Source organism: Mustela nivalis (genome assembly GCF_964662115.1).
Source record: "Mustela nivalis genome assembly, chromosome: 17".
NCBI classification, from domain to species: domain Eukaryota; kingdom Metazoa; phylum Chordata; class Mammalia; order Carnivora; family Mustelidae; genus Mustela; species Mustela nivalis.
The window spans coordinates 40451151-40475204 of NC_139036.1; the positions used below are offsets into that span (position 1 = coordinate 40451151).

At 41.9% G+C, this 24054-nt stretch overlaps 2 protein-coding genes across 13 annotated transcripts in view; one reads left to right on the forward strand and one right to left on the reverse strand.

The window, feature by feature from the left end:
- MED1 (mediator complex subunit 1) overlaps positions 1-7340 on the reverse strand; it is a 31456-nt gene extending 24116 nt beyond the window's left edge. For 3 of the 4 annotated variants that reach the window (XM_082704896.1, XM_082704898.1, XM_082704897.1), the window contains exons 1-2: positions 7095-7330; positions 4497-4603 (exon numbers count right to left, since the gene is read on the reverse strand). In XM_082704896.1, the coding sequence (XP_082561022.1) occupies positions 4497-4603; positions 7095-7119 (132 nt within the window). In that variant the 5' untranslated portion in view covers positions 7120-7330. Of the gene's footprint in view, positions 1-4496; positions 4604-7094 lie in introns of all 4 variants that reach the window. The other variant, XM_082704895.1, reaches the window with a different exon arrangement.
- Positions 7341-14378: 7038 nt separating this feature from the next.
- The window catches only part of CDK12 (cyclin dependent kinase 12), a 96196-nt gene continuing 86520 nt past the window's right edge, over positions 14379-24054 (forward strand). For 3 of the 9 annotated variants that reach the window (XR_014304399.1, XM_082704901.1, XM_082704902.1), the window contains exons 1-2: positions 14392-16049; positions 21822-22703. Coding sequence is in view for 4 of the 9 variants with exons in the window: in XM_082704901.1 (XP_082561027.1) it covers positions 15001-16049; positions 21822-22703 (1931 nt within the window). In the remaining 5 variants the exon portion in view is untranslated. Of the gene's footprint in view, positions 16050-21821; positions 22704-24054 lie in introns of all 9 variants that reach the window. The other 6 variants (XR_014304396.1, XR_014304397.1, XR_014304398.1 and 3 more) reach the window with 4 other exon arrangements.

Here is a 24054-nt window from a genome sequence, read left to right on the forward strand (position 1 = left end):
CATATCCATATATATGAAGGTAGAAAAAGGTATGCCCAGACCTTATTTTAGATTAGGAAGAATCAAAAATTAGGAAGAATAGGGACGCCTGGGTGGCTCAGCTGGTTAAGCAGCTGCCTTCGGCTCAGGTCATGATCCCAGTGTCCTGGGATCGAGTCGCGCATTGGGCTCCTTGCTCCGCAGGGAGCCTGCTTCTCCCTCTGCCCCTCTGTCTGCCTGTGCTCACTCTCTCTCTCCCTGACAAATAAATAAATAAAATCTTCAAAAATTAGGAAGAATCAAATATAATAAATGAGATCAGCCTCCTGCAAAAGTAACTACATCCTTAGTTTAGTCAGTTAAATGACGTGGCTCAGGATATTTGGAAATTCTAACAAGGTGATTCACATGTAATCTAATAAAACCAGTAAAATTAGACTGACTCTAAGAAACAAAATGTGTAGTCTAGAAAAAGGGACTCCCAAAGAGCAAAAGATTTGACAGTTTTTCTAAACCGATCCAAAGAAGTTTCTCTCTACACAACATTCCAGTCCCTAAAAATGTGAAAAGTTTTATGATACAACAATAGTTTTTCAGGCTTTTCTATGCCCTAAATCCATCTCTTTGTTCTCATTCCATCTTCATAAAACAAACATCTGATGAATTAATAACAGGGCTTCCCTTGTACCTTGAATAGATAAGGGGTTGCTCTGGACAGTGAATACCAATATTTTATTAAGTGGAAAGATAAATACTCTGTGGTAAACTAATAAATGGACAATCTGATTTCCATTTTAGTCTACTGACATTTTGTTATTATGACAATTGTTGAAAACTTCCAAAATCTCAATACACCAATAAAATTAGGTATCTGAGGGGCGCCTGGGCAGCTCAGTGGGTTAAAGCCTCTGCCTGCAGTTCAGGTCATGATCCCAAGGTCCTGCTCGGGTTCTCTGCTCAGCGGGGAGCCTGCTTCCCTTCCTCTCTCTCTGCCTGCCTCTCTGCCTACTTGTGATCTCTGTCTGTCAAATAAATAAATAAAATCTTAAAAAAAAAAAAAATTAGGTGGGGCGCCTGGGTGGCTCAGTGGGTTAAAGCCTCTGCCTTCAGCTCAGGTCATGATCCCAGGGTCTTAGGATCGAGCCCCGCATTGCGCTCTCTGCTTGGCAGGGAGCCTGCTTCCTCTCTCTCTCTCTCTGCCTGCCTCTTTGCCTACTTGTGGTCTCTGTCAAATAAATAAAATCTTTAAAAAAAAAAAGTATTAAAAAAAATTAGGTATCTGAATATGCAAAGTGAGTAAACAGCGGAAGCTATGGTAACCAAACCAGACACTGGTTCCCCATGAGAGGATTTTAGGAACCACCTAGAATTCCTCTATCTCATAATGTCTCTCTAATGACAATATCATTTACAGACCGTATTTCAAAGTAGAATATGGCTACCTGGTAGTATAAAAATGACAACCTCTGAATCCCCAGACTAGAAAAACTGCCATTCTTTTATTTAAGGCATTAAACAAAATAATACAAACAAAAAGCCACATTCTATGTACATAATCCTCAGCCAGAAGATACATATACATTTCTCAAATTTACAGTTACAGAAATCTTTTATATTTTTTTAAGGATTTTTATTTATTCGACAGAGAGAGAGAGAGAGAGAGCATGCACACGCACAAGCAGGGGGAGCAGCAAGTAGAGGGAGAGGGAGAAGGGAGCCTGACATGTGGCTCAATCCTGGGATCATGAGCTGAGCTAAAGGCAGATGCTCACCCCATAGAGCTACCCAAGCACTCCTACAGAAATCTTTTGGCAACACAAACTATAATATCCATTATTTCACTTGATTCTTACAACAAAACTATGTGGAAAAGTAAACGGTACTGCGCCTCTACTTTTCAGATGAGGAAACTCAGAGAGTCAATAATTTGTTCACATAGGTAGTTAAAGTCACACAGGTAGTAAATACCTCAAATATAGGCCTTTTGACAGCAAATTTAGTTCTTTTGCTAGGGCTATACTGATATGATCATTTTAAACACTAATAAATCTACTAAACTTAACTTACTCCAGATCCAAAGTAAGATTTGGTAGGGAGGAGGGGGCACTTTCATTGAAGTGTAAAATATGTATAAAAAAGTATATGAATTTTAAGTGGAGAACTCCATGAATATCACAAAGTGAACACATCCATATAAGCATCGCCCAGGTCAAATCATAGAAGTAAAGTTTTCCAGGGCACCTGGATGGCTCAGTGGGTTGAGCCTCTACCTTCAGCTCAGGTCATGATCTCAGGGTCCTGGGATCAAGCCCCTCATTGGGCTTTCTGCTCAGTGGGGAGCCTGCTTCCCCCGCCCCCCACCCCGCCTGCCTCTCTGCCTACTTGTAATTCTCTCTCTCTGTCAAATAAATAAATAAAATCTTTAAAAAAAAAAAAAAGGAAGTAAAGTTTTCCTACATCATTTGACTACCACTGGACTCATATGGATGAACTTTTAATAGCCAGGCCCTACACCATCTTCCACTTAACTTTCATGTAAGAGCTCCCCATAATGGTAAATGACTCAAGAAGTAGTACTATAGAGGAAAAGTTAGAGTGCACAGGTGAAGCTAATTAAGAATCAACTGCAGGGACGCCTGGGTGGCTCAGTGGGTTAAGCCGCTGCGTTCAGCTCGGGTCATGATCTCAGGGTCCTGGGATCGAGTCCCGCATCGGGCTCCCTGCTCAGCAGGGAGCCTGCTTCTCTCTCTCTCTCTCTGCCTGCCTCTCCATCTACTTGTGATTTCTCTCTGTCAAATAAATAAATAAAATTAAAAAAAAAAAAAAAAAAAAAGAATCAACTGCAAACTCTAGGGGTTCCTGGGTGGTCCAGTCAGTTAAGCATCCAACTCTTGCTTTTAGGTTAGATCATGATCTCAGTGAGATAGAGCCCAGCACAGAGCCTGCTTAAGACTATCTTTCCCCGGGGGCGCCTGGGTGGCTCAGTGGGTTAAGCCGCTGCCTTCGGCTCAGGTCATGATCTCAGGGTCCTGGGATCGAGTCCCGCATCGGGCTCTCTGCTCAGCAGGGGGCCTGCTTCCCTCTCTCTCTCTCTGCCTGCCTCTCTATCTACTTGTGATTTCTCTCTGTCAAATAAATAAATAAAATCTTTAAAAAAAAAAAAAAAAAAAAAAAAGACTATCTTTCCCGGGGCACCTGGGTGGCTCAGTGGGTTAAGCCTCTGCCTTCGGCTCCCGTCATAATCTCAGGGTCTTGGGCTCAAGCCCTGCATCAGGCTCCCTGCTCAGCGGGGAGCCTGCTTCCCCCCCTCTCTCTGCCTGCCTCTCTGCCTACTTGTGATCTCTGTCAAATAAATAAAATCTTAAAAAAAAAAAACCTCTCTTTCCCTATACCTTTGCCCCTCCACTCTCCCCGTGCTCACAAGCTCTCTAAACTAAATAAATCGTTTTTGTTTTCGTTTTTGTTTTTTTTTATTCCACTCCAAGGCACCTGCGTGGCTCAGTTGGTTAAGTGTCTGCCTTTGGCTTAGGTCATGAACCCAGGGTCCTAGGATCCAGACCCACAACAGGCTCCCTGCTCAGCAGAGAGCTTGCTTCTCTCTCTCCCTCTGTTGCTCCCCTAGCTTATGCAGCTCCCCTCCACCAAATAAATAGAATCTTAAAAAAAAAAAAATCAATTGCAAACTCTTATTAGTAGTACAGATACAATGAAATTACCATCTCATTAGAATCAAGTGGCTGAGGGGCACCTGGGTGGCTCGGTGGGTTAAGCCGCTGCGTTCGGCTCGGGTCATGATCTCAGGGTCCTGGGATCGAGTCCCGCATCGGGCTCCCTGCTCAGCAGGGAGCCTGCTTCCCTCTCTCTCTCTCTCTGCCTGCCTCTCTGTCTACTGTGATCTCTCTCTGTCAAATAAATAAATAAAATCTTAAAAAAAAAAAAAAAAAGAATCAAGTGGCTGAGGGCACCTGAAAGGCTCAGTCAGTTAAGCGTCTGACTCTTGATTTCAGCTCAGGTCATGATCTCAGGGTCATAAAATCGAGCCCTACAGGGGTGGGTGAGCCCCACAGGGGTAAGCCTGGGTGACTCAGTGAGTCAAGCCTCTGCCTGCGGCTCAGGTCATGATCTCAGGGTCCTGGGATGAAGGCCCCATTAAGAATCTCTGCTCAGCAGGGAGCCTGCTTCCCTCTCTCTCTCTGCCTGCCTCTCTGCCTACCTGTGATCTCTCTCCGTGTCAAATAAATGAATAAAGTCTTAAAAAAAAAAAAAAAAAATCAAGCCCCACATCAGACTCCATACTGGGCACAGAGCATGCCTGAGATTCTCTCTTTCCCTCTCTCTCTGAAACTCCCACCTTCGCACCGCCCTGCCCTCTCACGGTATCACACTCACTCTTAAACAAATAGACAAAAAACTGAGGACATACTATAATAACTAATCTGGAAAAAATCTACACAGGGAGCTTAGCTTATTAAATAATTATCTAAGCATGACACTTTATCCACCAGCGTAATCCTCACCATGACTTGACGCACAAGCTTAATGGTTTCACTCCAAGGTCTATTTTGGTTAAATTTTGCATGGAGACGTTCCAAGAGAGAACTCATCTTACTCAGCTTCTCCGACTCTACGATATAAATCAGAAAACAGCATTAGAAATTCTTCTTTCAAGACCCTTCACAATTTTACTTGCAAAAAAACCCCACATACTTCATCCTGGTAACAAACTCAGTGAAAATATTTTTTAATGTCATTTACTTCAAAATATACAAATACTTTAGTTTTAATAACAAGAAGACACAGAAATTGGGGTCGAATCAAATGAACACTACAAAATATAAATGATTTCTATTCAGTTCTTTTAATGAAAGCCAAAAAAAGAACCACTTCTAATTATGTTTCAGGATTAAGACTACATTTAGTGACAAAATCATTACATGATAATGCATGAAATCCCTTGCATGATATATGTAGAGCATATATCTGAACGTGGCCTTCCAATAGTTAGTTGGTTTTCAATATGAAATACAGACTTTCTTAATTTTTTAACATAACTCTAAGAGATTAGTGTATAAGTATTATCAAGAAAACAGGCTGTAGGGGGCCTGGGTGGCTCAGTCGTTAAGCGTCTGCCTTCGGTTCAGGTCATGATCCCAGGGTCCGGGGATGGAGCCCTGCCATTCGGCTCCCTGCTCAGCGGGAAGCTGCTTCTCCCTCTCCCATGCCCCCTGGTTGTATTCCCTCTCTTGCAGTCTGTCAAATAAATAAATAAAATCTAAGAAAGAAAGAGAGACAGAAAGGAAGAATGAGAGAAAGAAAGAGAACAGGCTATATTTGCCATTTTAATTTTTCCAGTTTGAAATCAAACTAGAACTATATGGATATGGAATATGTCAATGACTAAAAGATGAGTTTCCAGCAGAGGTTAGAGAAAGGTAGAAAAGTCCTCAGTTTCCTGGACTGAACAACCCTTGTGCTCTCCAGCCCTCCTAATTTTTATTTCTGAATTATAATTTTCATTACTGAAATTTAGTTGATTTTTTTATTTTTGAATTTGTATTACTTTATTGAATTAGTTTTAATTAAAATTTTTACTTTTGAAATACAGTTGATCCTTCCTCTAATTCTTATACTTAGTATAAATGAGAACCTGTTCTAGAGACCACTGGCAATACAAAAACACACAATACCCCTGAGATGGTATCTGTGAGGAGGTGTGCATATGTTAAAGTGGAAATAACCATCACAGAAAGCAAAAATGAGATACGGTGTTAAAAACAGACACATTACAATTGAAATGCAAAAAAGGAAAAGTTCAGTATCAGTCCTGGGGATGTTACAGAAAAGATGACTGGTGATGTTGGCATTGAAAGATGAATAGAGGGGCGCCTGGGTGGCTCAGTGGGTTAAAGCCTCTGCTTTCGGCTCAGGTCATGGTCCCAGGGTCCTGGGACAGAGCCCCACATCGGGCTCTCTGCTCAGCGAAGAGTCTGCTTCCCTCTCTCTCTGCCTGCCTCTCTGCCTACTTGTGATCTCTATCTGTCAAATAAATAAAATCTTAAAAAAAAAAAAAAAAGAAAAAGATGAATAGAATATCAGCAATCACAGTCAAGGTAGTGACATTTTCTAAATCAAGATTCAAATTCCTTCCTCCAATGTCCTCATCTTCTGGAAAATCAGTTTGGAGGCTGTTTCAGCCAGCTTACGGTTTGGACACATTGCTGACAATTCCACTTTCAAGACTCACTCACTCAAGCATTATTTTATATGTTGGGGATATTGGGGATACAGTAATGGGCAAATTAGACAAAATTTCTGCCTCATCCAGTTTCCATTTTACACTCACCAATCCAAGGAGTAAACCTTTCTTCTTCCTCTCCTTTAAAATATACTCCCCACCCCCCTTTTCCTCAAAAAGCCTGATGATAATTACTTTACACGAATGCTCTACCACTTTTTGTGCCAGGGACTACACAATGATGAGTAAGGCAAGCTCCCTGATCTAACAAAGCTGAAAGTGGAGAAGACCGATGGGTAAACATTAATACAGTGATCCTTATTTACAGATCTATATCCAAAATGCTAAGGAAGCATTTAAAAGTGTAGAACTTCAGAGAATCTAAGTAAGGTTCCACAGAAAAGTTGTGAGTTAGTACAGCCATTGAAAGGATGAAAAGCAACGCATTTTACAAATATACAGTGTGATACAAGATCTGAACATTGTGACATTCTATGAAACTAGTGGGTTTTAAAATCACGAGATCCTAATCATTTCACTCATACCAAAACATCCTCCAATACTTGACACCTACGAGGTGTAAGCAAGTTTTAGATTCATTCGCCTGGTCTTCCATCAACTTTAGGCTAAAAATTTCCTGAGGCCCAACTGATTGTCCCTAGCTAAGCAGGAAACCTTCACAGAACTTGAGAGCCCCCATCACACCAAAGTCAGAGCCCTCGATCACCAAAGAAGGCACAGTCAGAAGCTATCCCGCCTCCTGGACTCCACAACCTCGTGAGCGTTGCCCTCGCGGAAGCATCGGCTCCCCCAGCTCTTCTCACAGATTGGCTCCCCCAAGCTGTGTCCCGCCCCCTGCTTTCCCCCTCAAGTCACTCACCCTCGGTTTCCCCCTGAGCCTTCATCCTGACGGTGGGGAGGTACTGAGTCCTACACAAGAGGATAAGCCCTTCCCCACCACTAACGAGGGAACCAAGTTGGTTCGGGCTCCCGGGACGCAGGGCACAAGCCGTCCCCACTCTTCCCGGGAAGGCTCAGTCTGAAGTCCCCGGCGGCAAGAAGAGAAGGGTGCTCCCGGCCGCCGCCATCTTCCCAACGGAACTTCCCAAATATCGCGAGATTAACCGTGATCCTGCGAGACATAGGAAAAAGGCTCGGCACCAAAATATCGCGAAAAATAGTGAATGCGGTGCTTCTCGCGAGATTTTTCCGATCACGCCTTTCCCTAGCTCTCGGGTGTTTCAAGACATAGCAACTAGATATGGTACTTGATGTCCGTAGGCGCTTTACTCTTCTTCGGAATGGCAAAGGAGTTTGTAAATTAAAATCCCGGTATCTCTTTACTGAAGGACTAGTTATTGGTATCAGATATGTTTTATTAAAGATAATATGCTTTCTTGAGATACTAGATGGAAAAACTAAAATGATACTGGCTCTTTGTAACCCGACGTTCCAAACCAGCCCAATTCACTTAATTCCCATTTCCTAATTTTTTTATCAAACTTCAGAAATATTTCTCACACAATGCCAAATTTTTTTTTTTTTGAAGATTTGGGAGATTTGGTATTAGGATTACTTTTGGATCAAGGTAAACTTGTAGCAGTTAGGGGCATCAGATGGTTTTAATTATATACCAAGGTGTATCACAATTGGTAGTGTCCCTATTTTGTAATCACAGTAAAAAAAAAATCAATTTATTTTGTACTTCACAGTACGATTTTCCGTAAATCCACACAAGGAGAAATCTGGAGTAATACTGAGAAGTTTGTCGTCACTGCAACTGAAGAAGCTGGCTAAGATACAAAGCTAGTATTCGGTGAAAATTAACATAGTCAAGTCTTGTTCGGTTTTGTTTTAATGTTCTTTTTCCAAACGTCTTTGAAAATAGCTGCGATGAAGTTGGATTTTACCTAGTTCCCTGCAGTGATATTAAGTGGTGGATCTCTACTGACTTTTCAGTCTCAGACTTGCCACATTTCAAAAATGTTATTCAAATATCTTCCAAAAATATTTCAGCAGATAACAACAGATCAGGTGAGCAAGCACAGCACTGTAAATTTAATAGCAAATCTTTTAAGTGTCTGGGAACATGTTTACTACCACAGAGATATCTATAACCATGCTCCTTGAAAGTAGGATTTGAAATTTTTATTTATTACCTTTTCCTCTTTATCCTCATTCCCGTTAGTCACCATGTAGTGGGGTTCTTAGGGCAGGATTTGACCTTCATTTCTGAATCCCCACTGCCTACCTACAACTGTAATTGGGCCCAGTAGACAAATATTTTACTGGGCTTACAAAACCTTGCTAGACCCACCTCCTTTTCCGTTGTCAGTCCCCAGCCATGCGAGCCTCCTTTCTCATGCAGAAAATTCCTACACTCTGGGCACCTGGGTGGCTCAGTTGGTTCAGTATCTGCCTTGGCCCAGGTCATGATCTCAGAGTCCTTAGGTCAAGCTCTGCATTGGGCTCCCTGCTCAGTGGGGTGCCTGCTTCTCCCTCTCCTTCTGCTCCTGCCCCTGCTTGTGCTCTCTTGTTTTCTCTCTCTGTCAAATAAATAAAATCTTTAAAGAAAGAAAAGAAAATCCCCGCACTATTTTCTCTCCCAGTGTGCTTGAACAGGACTTCTTTTTCCTTTTTAAGATTTTATTTATTTATTTGACAGGCAGAGATCACAAGTAGGCAGAAAAGCAGGCAAAGAGAGAGGAGAAAGCAGGCTCCCTGCCGAGCAGAGAGCCCGATGTGGGGGGCTCGATCCCAGGACTCTGGGATCATGACCTGAGCCGAAGGCAGAGGCTTTAACCCACTGAGCCACCCAGGCGCCCCTGAACAGGACTTTTTAAGTGCTATAAGAAACTTACCTCCAACTGACCCCTTCATGTCACTAAGGTCTTCTTATTCAGATGTCAATTGTCTTCCTCTAGACTAGAGAAGCCTTCTCTAGCCCCTGACTTATCAAGTCCTCTGTTACATTAGTTCAAGCCTCTCTCTTTTTTTTTAAGATGGTATTTATTTATATGAGAGAGAGAATATATGTGCCTGCATGTGCAAGGTGGGGGGAGAGGCAGAGGGAGAAAGAAAGAATCTCCAGCAGACCCCAAACTGAGCGCAGAGCCGAATGTAGGGCTGGATCTCACAACCCCGAGATCATGACCTGAGCCTAAATCAAGACTCCAATGCTTAACTGACTGAGCCACCCAGGTGCCCCTCAAACTTCTTTAATAGCACTTTCGCCATTTAAATGTATTAAGTACATGATGGTTCAATGCCTATCTTCCCTGTTAGATTGCTACCTCCAGGGGTGCCTGGGTGGCTCAGTGGGTTAAGCCTCTGCCTTTGGCTCAGGTCACGATCTCAGAATCCTGGGATCGAGTCCCGCATTGGGCTCCAGCAGGGAGCCTGCTTCCCCCCTCTCTCTGCCTGTCTCTCTGCCTACTTGTGATCTCTCTCTCTGTCAAATAAATAAATAAATCTTAAAAAAAAAAAAAAAAAAAAGATTGCTACCTCCAGGAAGGTTTAACCTGGTCCACTTCTTAGACTACTGTCTAATAACATTGCCTACCCTAGCCCAGCCCCTACATGTCAGAGAGTGCATATTATTGGGATAAATTGATAGGGTTGGTTAAATATGAATTTCAGATAATCAATAAATACTTCTTTTTTTTTTTTTAAAGATTTATTTATTTATTTATTTGACAGAGAGAGATTACAAGTAGGCAGAGAGGCAGGCAGAGAGAGAGAGGAGGAAGCAGGCTCCCTGCTGAGCAGAGAGCCCGATGCGGGACTCGATCCCAGGACCCTGAGATCATGACCTGAGCCGAAGGCAGCGGCTTAACCTACTGAGCCACTCAGGCGCCCAATAAATACTCTTAATATATAAAAATGTGTTCTGGGACACTTGAGTGGCTCAGTCAGTTTAGCGTCCACCTTCAGCTCAGGTCATGATCCTGGGGTTCTGGGATTGAGCCCCACATCGGACTGTCTGCTTCTCCCTCTGCCTCTGCCCCTCATCCAGCTTGTGTTTACTAGCTCTCCATCTCTCTTGCTTGCTACCTCTCAAATAAATAAATAAAATATTTTTTAAAAAGTGTGTTCCAAATATTATATAATGTAAATCTAGCAACCTTAAAATTGAGGTACAGAGAGCATTTTATCCAAGTGAGAATATTCAAAGATAATTCATATTTATTTTTTAAAAGATTTTATTTATTTATCTGAAAGAGAAAGATAGCAAGAGAGAGGACACAAGCAGGGAGAGTGGGAAAGGGAGAAACAGGCTTCCTGCTGAACAGGGAGCCTGATGCGGGGGCTCCCAGGACCCTGGGATCATAATCTGAGCCGAAGACAGACGCTTAAGAACTGAGACACCCAGCACCCTATATTTATTTTTTTCAAGATTTATTTATTTATTTAAGAGAAAAAAAACAAGAACACACAAATGGGGGGTGGGTAGCAGAGGGAGAGGAATAGAGGGAATCCTCTCAAGCCAACTTTCCACTGAGTGTAGAACCCATCTCACGGCCCAGTCCCACGACCCTGGGTTCATAACCTGAGCTGAAACCAAGAGCCAGATCCTCAACCGACTGAGCCACCCAGGCACCCCTGAAAGATAATTCATATTTAAAATGCTGACAAGCGGGCACCTGGGTGGCTCAGTGGGTTAAAGCCTCTGCCTTCGGCTCAGGTCCTGGGATCGAGCCCTGCATCAGGCACTCTGCTCAGTGGAGAGCCTGCTTCCACCTCTCTCTCTCTGCCTGCCTCTCAGCCTACTGTGATCTCTGTCTATCAAATAAATAAATAAAATCTTTTTTTTTTTTAAAAAGGGACATTAGTCAAATTTTAAATGACTAAGTTTTTAAAAAAGATTTTATTTACTTATTTGATAAAGAGAAACACAGCAAGAGGGGGAACACAAGCAGGGGGAGTGAGTGAGAGAGAAGCAGGCTTCCCATTGATCAGGGAGCCCAATGCAGGACTCGATCCCAGGACCTTGGGATCATGACCTGAACTGAAGGCAGATGCTTAATGACTGAGCCCTCCAGGTGCCCCAATGACTAAGCTTGGAGGGAGATTTCACAGGACTCTTTAAACCTAAAATCTAAACTAATAAATTGATCCGGGGCAGGGTTGGGGGAGTTATTGACTTTAGTTAAATATTTCCTCTTGAGTACAGCCTAAAGAGACGCTTTCTGACTTGCTTTGAGGAATTTACAGGGAAAGTATAGCCTTCATCTAACTGATTACCGTGGGGTTCATAAAGTTGCCCTGACTCCCTGTCCTAGGAGGTCATGCAAATAAAGCAAATCGTGCAGTCCTGGAATTTCTCAGTTCAAAGTTTTTCTGTAGAGTGAAGCAACCTTATTTTATAAAAAGCACTATTTTCACCAATTGTTGGACAAATTTCTGCAGTTTACACTTGATTTTGTATTTAAACACTTGGACAAAATATATTTCCTAGAGTAAAAATTTTTTCCCAGCTTTATTTAGAGATTATTGAGACTAGAGTAGAAATGTATCCACCAAAAAGAGAAAGTGTACTGCAATAGAAAGAGTACTGGTCTAAGATTAAAGAAAGAGCTTTCCCTGCTCCTGGCCCTTCCTACACTTAATGGAAGCGTATTCCAACTCCTGAGTCTCGGTTTTAACCTTTAGTAGATGGATGTAGTAATACCAATCTTGGCCACCTTACTGGATTTTTTGTTCAACTGATATCTACTGACAGACTTAAAAGAGTTCTGTGGAAAATAGAACAGTACTATAGAAATAGAAAAATTCAGTAAAATCTTCATTTATTCATTCATTCATTAGGAGTCTCTAGTCTTCAATAGGTAACCAATAATTAAGAAAGTTTCAACTACTGTTTTTTTTTTAAAGATTTTATTTATTTATTTGACAGACAGAGATCACAAGTAGGCAGAGAAGCAGGCAGAGAGAGAGAGAGGAAGGGACACAAGCTCCCTGCTGAGCAGAGAGCCCGATGCGGGGCTCGATCCCAGGATCCTGAGATCATGACCTGAGCTGGAGCCAAAGGCAGAGGCTTTAACCCACTGAGCCACCCAGGTGCCCCTCAACTACTGTTTAATTTAGATGAATTTTATTCAAGATTTCATTTGACACATTACCATTAATTCCTTCTGCTGTTCCCATTTTTCCATTTTACCATGGGTGTGGGTGTATCCTGGGTCAAAAACTTAATCTCATTTAGAATACATAAAAAATCAGAGTGATTTTGCTGAACTCATGCCAGTGTTTGATAAGGTGGCTCAGTCATTTCATCTAGTTGGTTGCTAAGTCATCCCATTGGCCATCATGTCAGACACTGGTGGAGACTTTTATATCCAGGCTCTCTTGCAGCAATGAATGGTTCCAGTACTTATGTCTATACCTGAGTTCCAGTACTTATGGCAATCCTTTTTTTCTTGATGGCATTAAACTTCCTCCCATGGTTAATTAAAAATATTACTTTTTTCATTTTTAGCAAATGTTTATGGACTCAAACATCTAGGTAAAAAATTTTCTTTTTGGTACCCATGTGACCAAAAGCAACAAGAAAATCTTCTTTCCTTTTTTTTTTTTTTTCTTTAACTGTCAGCACTTGTTTCCTTTTTTTTTTTTAAGTTTTATTTATTTTACAAAGGGAGACAACACAAGCAGGAGGAATGGAAGAGGGAGAAGCAGGTTTCCTGCCTAGCGGGGAGCCCAATGTGGGGATCAATCCCAGGATAGAGAGATAATGACCTGAGTGGAAGGCAGACCTTTAGCAACTGAGCCACTCAGGCTCCCCAACAAGAACATTTTCCAGGAGTGATTCTGAGAGTGGATTCTTCTGCTTATATTCAGGGTAATTTCTGGGCCCTAATTTACTGGCTAATCTTCCCATTAAAAAAAAAAAAGTTATTTATTTATTTATCAGAAAGAGAGAGAGAGAGAGAGATCGCACAAGCAGGGGGAACAGTAGGCAGAAGGAGAAGCAGGTTCCTTGTCAAGCAAGGAGCCGGATGTAGGGGTAAATCCCAGGACCCTGGGATCATGACCTGAGCCACCCATGTGACCCTGGTCTTCCCACTTTTGTTATACATATCCCATTTAATCTTCGTGATCCTATTCAAATGCCCTACATTTATAAAACTTTTTCTTAACACTTTCATCCTCCTTTAGAACCTTTGCAGTGCTCTGACTCATTCTTATGACATTAATCATCTTATATCTTGTGGTATGAATATTTTCTCTATATCTTGCTTGATGACCTTAGAGAAAGGACACTATTTCACAGAGGAGGGCTGTAAAGTCTCATAGATAAATTTGATGAATAAATGACTGAAGAATTTTGGAGAAGTTATTTGAGTCCTTGGTGCCTTAGTTTCCTCACATATACAATCCCATTCAGATGACTGTGGAGATGGAATGAGATAATGTGTGCAAAGTTCTGAAAAGTAAAATATGAAGGGCGGGATATTATTTTTTTCTTGCTCATGAATACTATGTTCTACTTGTTCGTAATTATAATCTTCTGTGTGAAGATAAAAGGCTAAATGATTCCAGAAAAGCTACAGACAATCCGAAAAGGTAATGAGTTTTCAAGATTTTGAACAGTGGAGAGAGCAAGTGCCACACTATTTAAGAGCTTGTGCTTTCGTGTTAGACGTGAATTTGAATCTCGTTTTTGGCACTTGCTGGACTAGCTTTGTTATCGTAAGTTATTTAACTTCTGTGACTCCGAGTTTCCTTATATGTAAAATAGGGAAGAGGAGATCGCGTTTTGCAGGGTAGTATGAGAATCAGAGATGAGGCGCATAGTGTACGCTATGGAAGGAGGCATTGTTAATACTTAAAAGTGACTTGGGTTGAAGTGTCTCCACACTCGCCCTTTGTCCCGGTGACAACATTTTCATACTGGTAGTTAAAAGAGTTGTCATAAAGCATGCAAAATTAGTTTTGTGCCGGAGCCTGGGAGTTTTTGTTCAATGAGTTACCAATAAAGTTTTGAATAAACAAAAAATTCTACCGCCGTTTCAATAAAGCTCTGCTCAAACGGAGAGCGGGGAGCTTATCGCGAGAATCTGGCGGAACGCGTTTCTTGTTCAAGACCTACTCTCGCGTTGTTTGAACAAGCCGTGACGAGAGGTGAAAGGGAAGCACGAAATACCGCGAGAGTCTTCAGGATTCTCGCGGTATTTCCTGGGTTTGCCCCCTCCCCCCCCCAAGTGCCGTTTCGGTTTAACCTAGTGTGTGACTGAGTCTGTGTGAGGGAGCGAGTGAGTGTGTGAGGCATTAAGGTGAGGCGGAGGCAAGAAGAGGGGCTCTCTCAGGAGCGAGGGACAAAGGGGGCGTGAGGCACCTAGGCCGCGGGAGCCCAGCGACAGGAAGCCGCCCCGAGCCGGGCTACCGGGTAGGGGAAGGGCCCGCGCAGTCTTCACAGGGCCCCAGAGCCGGAGTCGGCCCCACAGCCCCAGGCCGTCGGCTTCCTACTTCCTCGACCTCCCCGGCGCCCGGGCCTGAGGACTGGCTCGGCGGGGGGAGGAGGGGAAACAGACTTGAGCAGCTACCCGTTGTCTCGCAACTCCACTGCTGAGGAACTCTCATCTGTTTTCTGGCTCCTTCACCCCCTACCTCATGTAGGAGGGTGCTGAGGCGTCGGGAGGGAGGAGGAGCCTGGACTACCGTCCCTTCCCTCCCCACCCCGTTCTAGGGGCGCTTTGGTAGGCGTGGGGTTGGGGGGGAGGGTGGGGGTTACTTTTTGGAGTGCTGGGGAACTTTTTCCCCTTTTTGAGGCTAGGGGAAAGGGAATGCCCAATCCAGAGAGACATGGGGGCAAGAAGGACGGGAGTGGAGGAGCTTCTGGAACTTTGCAGCCGTCATCGGGAGGTGGCAGCTCCAACAGCAGAGAGCGTCACCGCTTGGTGTCGAAGCACAAGCGGCATAAATCCAAGCACTCCAAAGACATGGGGTTAGTGACCCCCGAAGCAGCACCTTTGGGTACAATTATCAAGCCTTTGGTGGAGTATGATGACATCAGCTCTGATTCAGATACCTTCTCTGATGACATGGCCTTCAAACTGGACAGGAGGGAGAATGATGAACGTCGTGGGACTGATCGGAGTGACCGCCTGCACAAACATCGTCACCACCAGCACAGACGTTCCCGGGACTTACTAAAAACTAAACAAACAGAAAAAGAAAAAAACCAGGAAGTCTCCAGCAAATCGGGATCGATGAAGGACCGGGTATCAGGAAGTTCAAAGCGTTCAAATGAAGAGAATGAGGACTATGGGAAGGCACAGATATCCAAAAGCAGCAGCAACAAAGAATCCAGGTCATCCAAACTCCATAAAGAGAAGACCCGGAAAGAACGTGAGTTGAAGTCTGGGCACAAAGACCGGAGTAAAAGTCATCGGAAAAGGGAAACACCCAAAAGCTACAAAACCGTGGACAGCCCCAAACGGAGATCCAGGAGTCCTCATAGGAAATGGTCTGACAGCCCCAAGCAAGATGATAGCCCGTCGGGAGCTTCTTATGGCCAAGATTATGACCTTAGTCCCCCAAGATCTCACACCTCTAGTAATTACGACTCCTACAAGAAGAGTCCTGGAAGTACCTCAAGAAGGCAGTCAATTAGCCCTCCTTACAAGGAGCCTTCCGCCTATCAATCCAGCACCCGGTCACCCAGTCCCTACAGTAGACGACAAAGATCTGTGAGTCCCTATAGTCGGAGACGTTCTTCCAGCTATGAAAGGAGTGGCTCTTACAGTGGGAGATCACCCAGTCCCTATGGTCGCAGACGGTCCAGCAGCCCTTTCATGAGCAAACGGTCTTTGAGTCGGAGTCCGCTCCCCAGGTGAGCTCTTTGCCTATAGCCCTTTCTTACTTAGAAATATATATAGCCCTTTCTTACTCTTACTAGGCTGGGTCATCAGGAACTGGCAGTTAGTCTTGTTAATGTTTTGTTGAAGCCCCCAGTCTTCCTCATGGACTGGAACACCTTGCTATTGGTTAGCTATTCAAGTAGGTGAATCTGGTCTTCTCTTAACACAGAATTTGAGAAGTGGAGAGTTCGCATACCTAAAACTGCTAAAGGTAGGTACTTCCAGTGGTGAGATCTTCAGTTGTAAGCTCATGTGAGAAAAATAAAGCTCCAGCTTATTGAATACACAGGGTTGATAACAGAGCTTATCAAGCTTTTTCTGTTGCATTATCTTAACTGTTTTTAAATCACCTTGGTATTCGTGCTTTAGACCTGACTGGAAATGTAAGAAATTGTAAATTTTCATTTGCATTATCTTGAAGCTGTTTGCCTAGGTCGTCTATCATTTGTGCGTGTGCTATCCACTGAGTCTTCAAAGCTGTAAGTTTATTTCGTAATTGACAATGTTTTGATAACTCTTGTCTTTTAACTGATGTTTCTAGTGGAAATTCAGCTGTTTAGTCCTTTTTCCTTTTATTGATATATAGCGTAGCAAAAATTGGTTCTAAGGAGAATTCGATTTTTTTTTAACAGCATCACCATTTACCTACCCTGTGACCACTGGCAATTTTCAAAGTCTTTCTCTAAAATGATAATAGTGTGGGCGCCTGGGTGGCTCAGTGGGTTAAGCCGCTGCCTTCGGCTCAGGTCATGATCTCAGGGTCCTGGGATCGAGTCCCGCATCGGGCTTTCTGCTCAGCAGGGAGTCTGCTTCCTCCTCTCTCTCTCTGCCTGCCTCTCTGCCTACTTGTGATTTCTCTCTGTCAAATAAATAAATAAAATCTTTAAAAAAAAAATAAAATGATAATAGTGCCTTTACCATATTTTAGCAAAAAAGGCAGGTTAGTTTGAAATTTAATCGTTAAGATTAATTACTACTGAAAACTGTTCTTATTAGATGATAAGATGTGTTTCTTTGTGGACTCACCTTTGTCCACAAAAGAAGATGGGTTTTGGAGTTATACCTGAGTGGAATCCTGATCTTGATTTGTGAACTTTGGCAATAATTTAATTTCTCCCTGCAAATGTGTCTTCATATGTAAAGTGGGAATAATAACTACCTACTTTGAGAGTAGTTGTGAGGATTAAATTAGCTAGTAAATAAGAGGTGTATATCACAGTTCCTGGTTACGTGGTGCAAGTCAGTAAATTCTGTCTTATGAGTGAGGAAATGTTGAATACTAGGGGAGAGATTATGCTAATTAGTAAAAATCCATGCATTTCTTTTACATGTCAGTATGAGTAATTTTTGCTGACTTAAAGTGATAATTATTCATAAATTAGTTTGAATTAATCAGACTGCAGAGTTCTTAGCTGTGAGGGTCTAAAAGTTCCTTAGTCCTTCCCCTCACCCCTAAACCTCCCATTTTATCACAATTTTTCAGACAGAAAAGTTGAAAGAATTATGGTGAGAATCCATATATGTACTACCTAGATTCTACAATTAATGTGTGCTATATATTTTATCATATCCATCCATCTCTCCATTAATCCATCTTTTGTTCTGATTCATCTCAAATTGCAAACATCAGTATATTCACTGTAAGCATTTTAGTGTGTTGTGTATAACATTAGCTGGAGTTGACTTTGAAGGGGTAAGAGTAAAATTTATATACAGTGAAATGGATGTTTTAAGTGTTTTAATTTGTAAAGTAGCTTAGTCGTTTAAGGGAACATAAGAAATATTCTCAGAATACTTGTTTTCTTGAGGGAGTAGTTTCATTAAAGCTGTTTGGAGAATTTTTATTGTCATGAGTTTTGGGAATATGGAAGTGCACTTGAGACTAGAATACTAGAATGACTTTCAGAAAGAACTTGCTTTGCAGTGATTCCTTGTGGATTCATATTGCAAGTTCTCTCTTCCTCTACTCAGTTAATTGGAACTAGTGCAGTAATGGTAAAAAGTAAAGCAGGAAAGAATTGGAGACACAGTATGATAGCATAGGACACAATATGTAAACATAATTTTAGAGTCAACATGCATATTTTTAGTTGGGTTTTAGAGAGCATTATATGTTTGTATGTGTGCACTACAGATTTTTTCTCATTCACTGGACTTCCAGACAGTGAATACAAAAATTTCTTAGAGTGGAGCATACAGATCCCTTCTGTGGTATCTCTGTTATTTTCCTTGGGAGACACAGTCAAAATTAAACAAGCAATATCATTTAAAAGACTGAAAATGCCTTGCAAGAAATTCAATGTCTTGACATCCTCCAAATTAATAGTTATTAATGGTAACAATTTCTTTTCAGATGGGTAGAACCTAACTGAATTCGGGGGAATAGACACTTGTTTTTGAGAACAGTTTTTATTATTGCCTGCATTTACCTGTGGGTTGTCTCCTCTCACCACCTCACCTCCCACGTTGGTTTTTTTTTGCTTGAAGAGTGGATCTTGCTGTCAATATAGCATTTGTATCACTAAAAATGCCATACGTGGGGCGCCTGGGTGGCTCAGTGGGTTAAGCCGCTGCCTTCGGCTCAGGTCATGATCTCAGGGTCCTGGGATCGAGTCCCGCATCGGGCTCTCTGCTCAGCAGGGAGCCTGCTTTCTCCTCTCTCTCTCTCTGCCTGCCTCTCTGCCTACTTGTGATCTCTCTCTGTCAAATAAATAAATAAAATCTTTAAAAAAAAAAAAAATAAAATAAAATAAAAATGCCATACGTATATGGTCATCAAATGTTCTATTAACAATAGCTTCTGTTCAGAAATTGAAGGGTGTGTAGCAGAGTTCCTTAGAAAGATTTAGTAATGCTGAATGATTAAAGAAACTAGTATTTAGAGCATGTGGTTCTGACGTTACTTAGTGTTTGGGACTTCAGAAGTTTATCTTATCCTGGGATAGCAGAGGTGATAGTTTTATCCCAGCTCCAATTCAGTGAGAGAAAACCTCTGGTTTCATCCAGTTATTTACAAGAGATGTATTAGTTTGATAAATCCACTTAACCATTTTCAGCATTGTATATTCTCATGTTCATATATATATTGTTATTGCTGTTTTGAGTACTTCTATTCCAATAATGACCTGTATTTTTTTTTAAAGGAATATCAGATTTTCTTTTTTTTTTTTTTTTTTAAGATTTTATTTATTTATTTGACAGACAGAGATCACAAGTAGGCAGAGAGGCAGGCAGAGAGAGAGAGAGGGAAGCAGGCTTCCTGCGGAGCAGAGAGCCCGATGTGGGGCTCGATCCCAGGACCCTGAGATAATGACCCGAGCCGAAGGCAGCAGCCCAAACCACTGAGCCACCCAGGCGCCCTGATGACCTGTATTTTAACTAACTTTGTGGAGCAAACTTCCAAAAAGCAGTGTAGGTGTAAGAAAACCATGGCTGATACCATGTGAGTTACTTTGCCTACACATATGTACTATTTGTTTTGAAACATTTTTTGAAATATGTCAGTATTACTAATGACCAAAGATATTGAAGATCTGGAGTGGGAACAATTTATTTTAGAATACTGGGCAAATAATGCTTTGTTTAGTCAGGTTTTTAGTGCTATTTTTTCTCCCTTCACATTGAGGTCTGAGCACATTAGGCTTTATGAAAAGGCAAAAAGAATGAGGGTTTGGTTTCAGTTTAGAATAATCTGCCTCATGGATTTCCAAATTCTTAATAATGAAGAAAATAAATTGAACATGCAAAAGTACTTTGCTTTATGAGTTCCTATAAAGTTAATGGAGGGGCACCTGGGTGGTGGGTGGCTCAGTGAGTTAAGCCTCTGCCTTCAGCTCAGGTCATGATCCCAGGGTCCTGGGATCGAGCCCCACATGGGGCTCTCTGCTCAGCAGGGAGCCTGCTTCTCTCTCTCTCTGCCTGCCTCTCTGCCTACTTGTGATCTTCGTCAAATAAATAAATAAAATCTTTAAAAAAAAATTGATTGGAAATCATTTTATATTTGAAAGTAATTGTTATAGTTTGGGAAACTTCTGATAAATTATTTGGTAAGGCAACTTTTTCAGCTTACTTATCTTGCAAATCCTAATGAGTCTTGTATCTTAGGGGCTTTTTAGTATAGGCACAACTTAATTATTGACTGAGGATACAAGGAACAAAATTTTCCTGTGATCTGTCAATTAAATAGCTCCCTAGTTGAAACAGTTAGGTTTTGGTGAAGCATGCTAGTTACTTTTAACTTCCTGATTGGTATAACCCACATTTAGTATGATGTATGACCTTTTTTTTTAATCATGTTTTCATTTTATCACATTTAAACCGAAATTCCAAAAAAGTAATCATTGTGAATATGGGTGTTTTCCAACATGGGAAAAAAATACTCACCCATCTTCTTGTAGTAAGTAAGTAATGGATAATTTTATTTATTTATTTTTTTTATTTTTTTTTTAAAGATTTTATTTATTTATTTGATATAGAGAGATCAGAAGTAGATGGAGAGGCATGCAGAGAGAGAGAGAGAGGGAAGCAGGCTCCCTGCCGAACAGAGAGCCCGATGTGGGACTCGATCCCAGGACCCTGAGATCATGACCTGAGCCGAAGGCAGCGGCTTAACCCACTGAGCCACCCAGGCGCCCCAGTAATGGATAATTTTAGTGTTATATGATTGAAATATGTTGTTCCTTGTAATCTACTTTTTTAAGAGATTTTATTTATTTATGACAGAGAGAGAAATCACAAGTTGGCAGAGAGGCAGGTGGGGGGGGATGGGAAGCAGGCTCCCTGCTGAGCAGAGAGCCCCATGTGGGGCTCTATCCTGAGATCATGACCTGAGCCAAAGTCAGAGGCTTAACCCATTGAGCCACCCAGGCACCCCCCTTGTAACCTATTTTTTAAGTAAACTTTATTTTTTAACCCACTGAGCCACCCAGGCGCCCCTAAGTAAACTTTATTTTTTAGACCGGTTTTAGATTCATAAAAAAAAATTGTGAAGATAGTACAAAGAATTATTATATGTCCTCGCATCCAGTTTCCCCTGTTATTAACGTTTTATATTGAACTGGTACATTTGTTACAGTTAACAACAATATTGATATTATTATTTTAAAGATTTTATTTATTTTTTTGAGAGAGGGAGAATGAGAGAGAGAGAGAAAGCACAAGAGGGGGGCAGAGGGAGAAGCAGACTCCCCACCAAGCAGGGAGCCTGATGTGGGACGCGATCCAGGGACCCCAGGATCATGATCTGGCCAAAGGCAGTCATCCAACCAACTGAGCCACCCAGGTGTCCCAATATTGATATTATTATTAATGTCATCATCATCGTTATTATTTTTTTTTTTTTAAAGATTTTATTTATTTATTTGACAGAGAGAGATCACAAGTAGGCAGAGAGCCAGGCAGAGAGAGAGAGAGAGGAGGAAGCAGGCTCTCCGTTGAGCAGAGAGCCCGATGCGGGACTCGATCCCAGGACCCTGAGATCATGACCTGAGCTGAAGGCAGCGGCTTAACCCACTGAGCCACTCAGGCGCCCCCATCATCGTTATTTTTTGATGGTACCTAAGTCTACGGCCATACCACCCTGAACGTGCCCGATCTTGTCTGATGGTACCTAATTCATTTCTAAGATTGCTAAATTACTCAAAGTAGGTTCTTTAAGTTACAGTGCTCCATAGTTTAACTGATGTATTTTCCTGCATATTGTTGTCAGCTATCCATTTTAAACTGCCTTTTTCTTTTTACCGTAGGAAATCCATGAAGTCAAGAAGCAGAAGTCCTGCATATTCAAGACACTCATCTTCTCATAGTAAAAAGAAGAGATCCGGGTCACGCAGTCGACATTCCAGCATCTCACCTGTCAGGCTTCCATTGAACTCCAGCTTGGGAGCTGAACTCAGTAGGAAAAAGAAGGAAAGAGCTGCTGCTGCTGCTGCAGCAAAAATGGATGGAAAGGAATCCAAGGGTTCACCTATATTTTTGCCTAGAAAAGAGAATAGTTTAGTAGAGGCTAAGGATTCAGGCTTGGAGTCTAAAAAGTTAACCAGAGGTGTAAAATTGGAAAAATCTGCCCCAGATACTGAACTGGTGAATGTACCACATCTAAATACAGAAGTTAAAAATTCCTTAGATACAGGGAAAGTAAAATTAGATGAGAACTCTGAGAAGCATCCTATTAAAGATTTGAAAGTGCAGGGATCAAGAGACTCTAAGCCCATAGCATTGAAAGAGGACATTGTTACTCCAAAAGAGACAGAGACATCAGAAAAGGAGACTCCTCCACCTGTCCCCACAGTTACTTCTCCTCCACCTCCTTTACCAACTACTACCCCTCCACCTCAGACACCCCCTTTGCCACCTTTGCCTCCACTACCAGCTATTCCACAGCAACCACCTCTGCCTCCTCCCCAACCAGTATTTAGTCAGGTTCTTACTTCTAGTACTTCAACTTTGCCCCCTTCTACTCACCCAAGGACATCTACTTTGTCCTCTCAGGCAAATTCTCAGCCCCTTGCACAGGTTTCTGTGAAGACTCAAGTATCCGTAACAGCTGCTATTCCACACCTAAAAACTTCAACGTTGCCTCCTTTACCCCTCCCACCCTTATTACCAGGAGACGATGACATGGATAGGTAAGTCCTATAGTTAACTGGGAAGACTCTGCCCTCTTGATGTAAATGTTTTGCATTTTCTCAAACTGTCAAAACTGCTCTAACACATGGCTGTTTAAAATGCTTTTATGAGTAGGAAAGGCTTTTGGTATTTGGTTTTCAGTGGAAAAGTTCTTTTTTTTTTTTTTAAGATTTTATTTATTTATTTATTTGACAGAGATCACAAGTAGGTAGAGGGGCAGGCAGAGAGAGGTGGGGGGAGCAGGCTCACCGCTGAGCAGAGAGCCCAGACCCTGGATTCATGACCTGAGCCAAAGGCAGGGGCTTTAACCCACTGAGCCACCCAGGTGCCCCAAAAGTTCTTATTTATAATCTTATTTAGGAGGAGAAAATTATAATTTGAGGCCTAGTAACCCTTTTTGTTCATAAGTTTATTTGATAAGGCTAACATTTGGTTCAAGTTTTTAAAAAAATTAATGGTATTTTTCTCCCTAAAGTTTTATGTTGAAAAATTATTTTTTTTTTTCCTGTTAAGTTTTTCTTTTTATTTTTTTTTAAATGTATTTATCTGACAGAGAGTTCACAAGCAGGTAGGCAGAGAGAGAGAGGAGGAAGCAGGCTCCCCGCTGAGCAGGGAGCTCGATGCGGGACCCGATCCCAGGACCCTGAGATCATGACCTGAGCTGAAGGCAGAGGCTTTAACCCACCGAGCCACCCAGGCACTCTCTTTTATTATTTTTTTCTTTTTTTAAGATTTTATTTATTTGAGAGGAAGAAACCACAAGAAGGGGAGGGGCAGAGGGAGAAGGAAAAGCAGACTCTCTGCTGAGCAAGGGGGCCTCAATCCCAGGACCCTGGGATCATTCATGGTCTGAGCCAACAGCAACAGCTTAACTGACTGAGCCACCCAGGCACCCTAAGATCTTTGTTATCTTTAAGCAATCCCTGCACCCAGTGTGGGGCTCAAACCCATGACCCAGAGATCAAGAGTTATATGCTCCACTAACTGAGCCAGCCAGGCACCTCTGTGTTGAAATTTTAATAGCCATAGAAAAATTGAAAGAATAATACAGTTAACTCCTTTATACTCTTCACCAAGATTCACCAGTTAACTTTTTGCCACATTTGCTTTACGTTAAGATATCATGACACTTTACTTGTGAATACTTTAGCATGTCTCTTCTAAAACTAAGAACATTTTCCTAAAGAATCACAATACCTTAATCACCAAGAAAACTTACTACTAATTTAATAATATAATAATAATTCGATAATGATATCGAATATCCTTAGGGGTCCCCCAAAATTTTATAGCTGGGTTTTTTTCCTCCTAATTCAGGAAAAGAATAAACCAGGTTTATCTTGAAAGGCA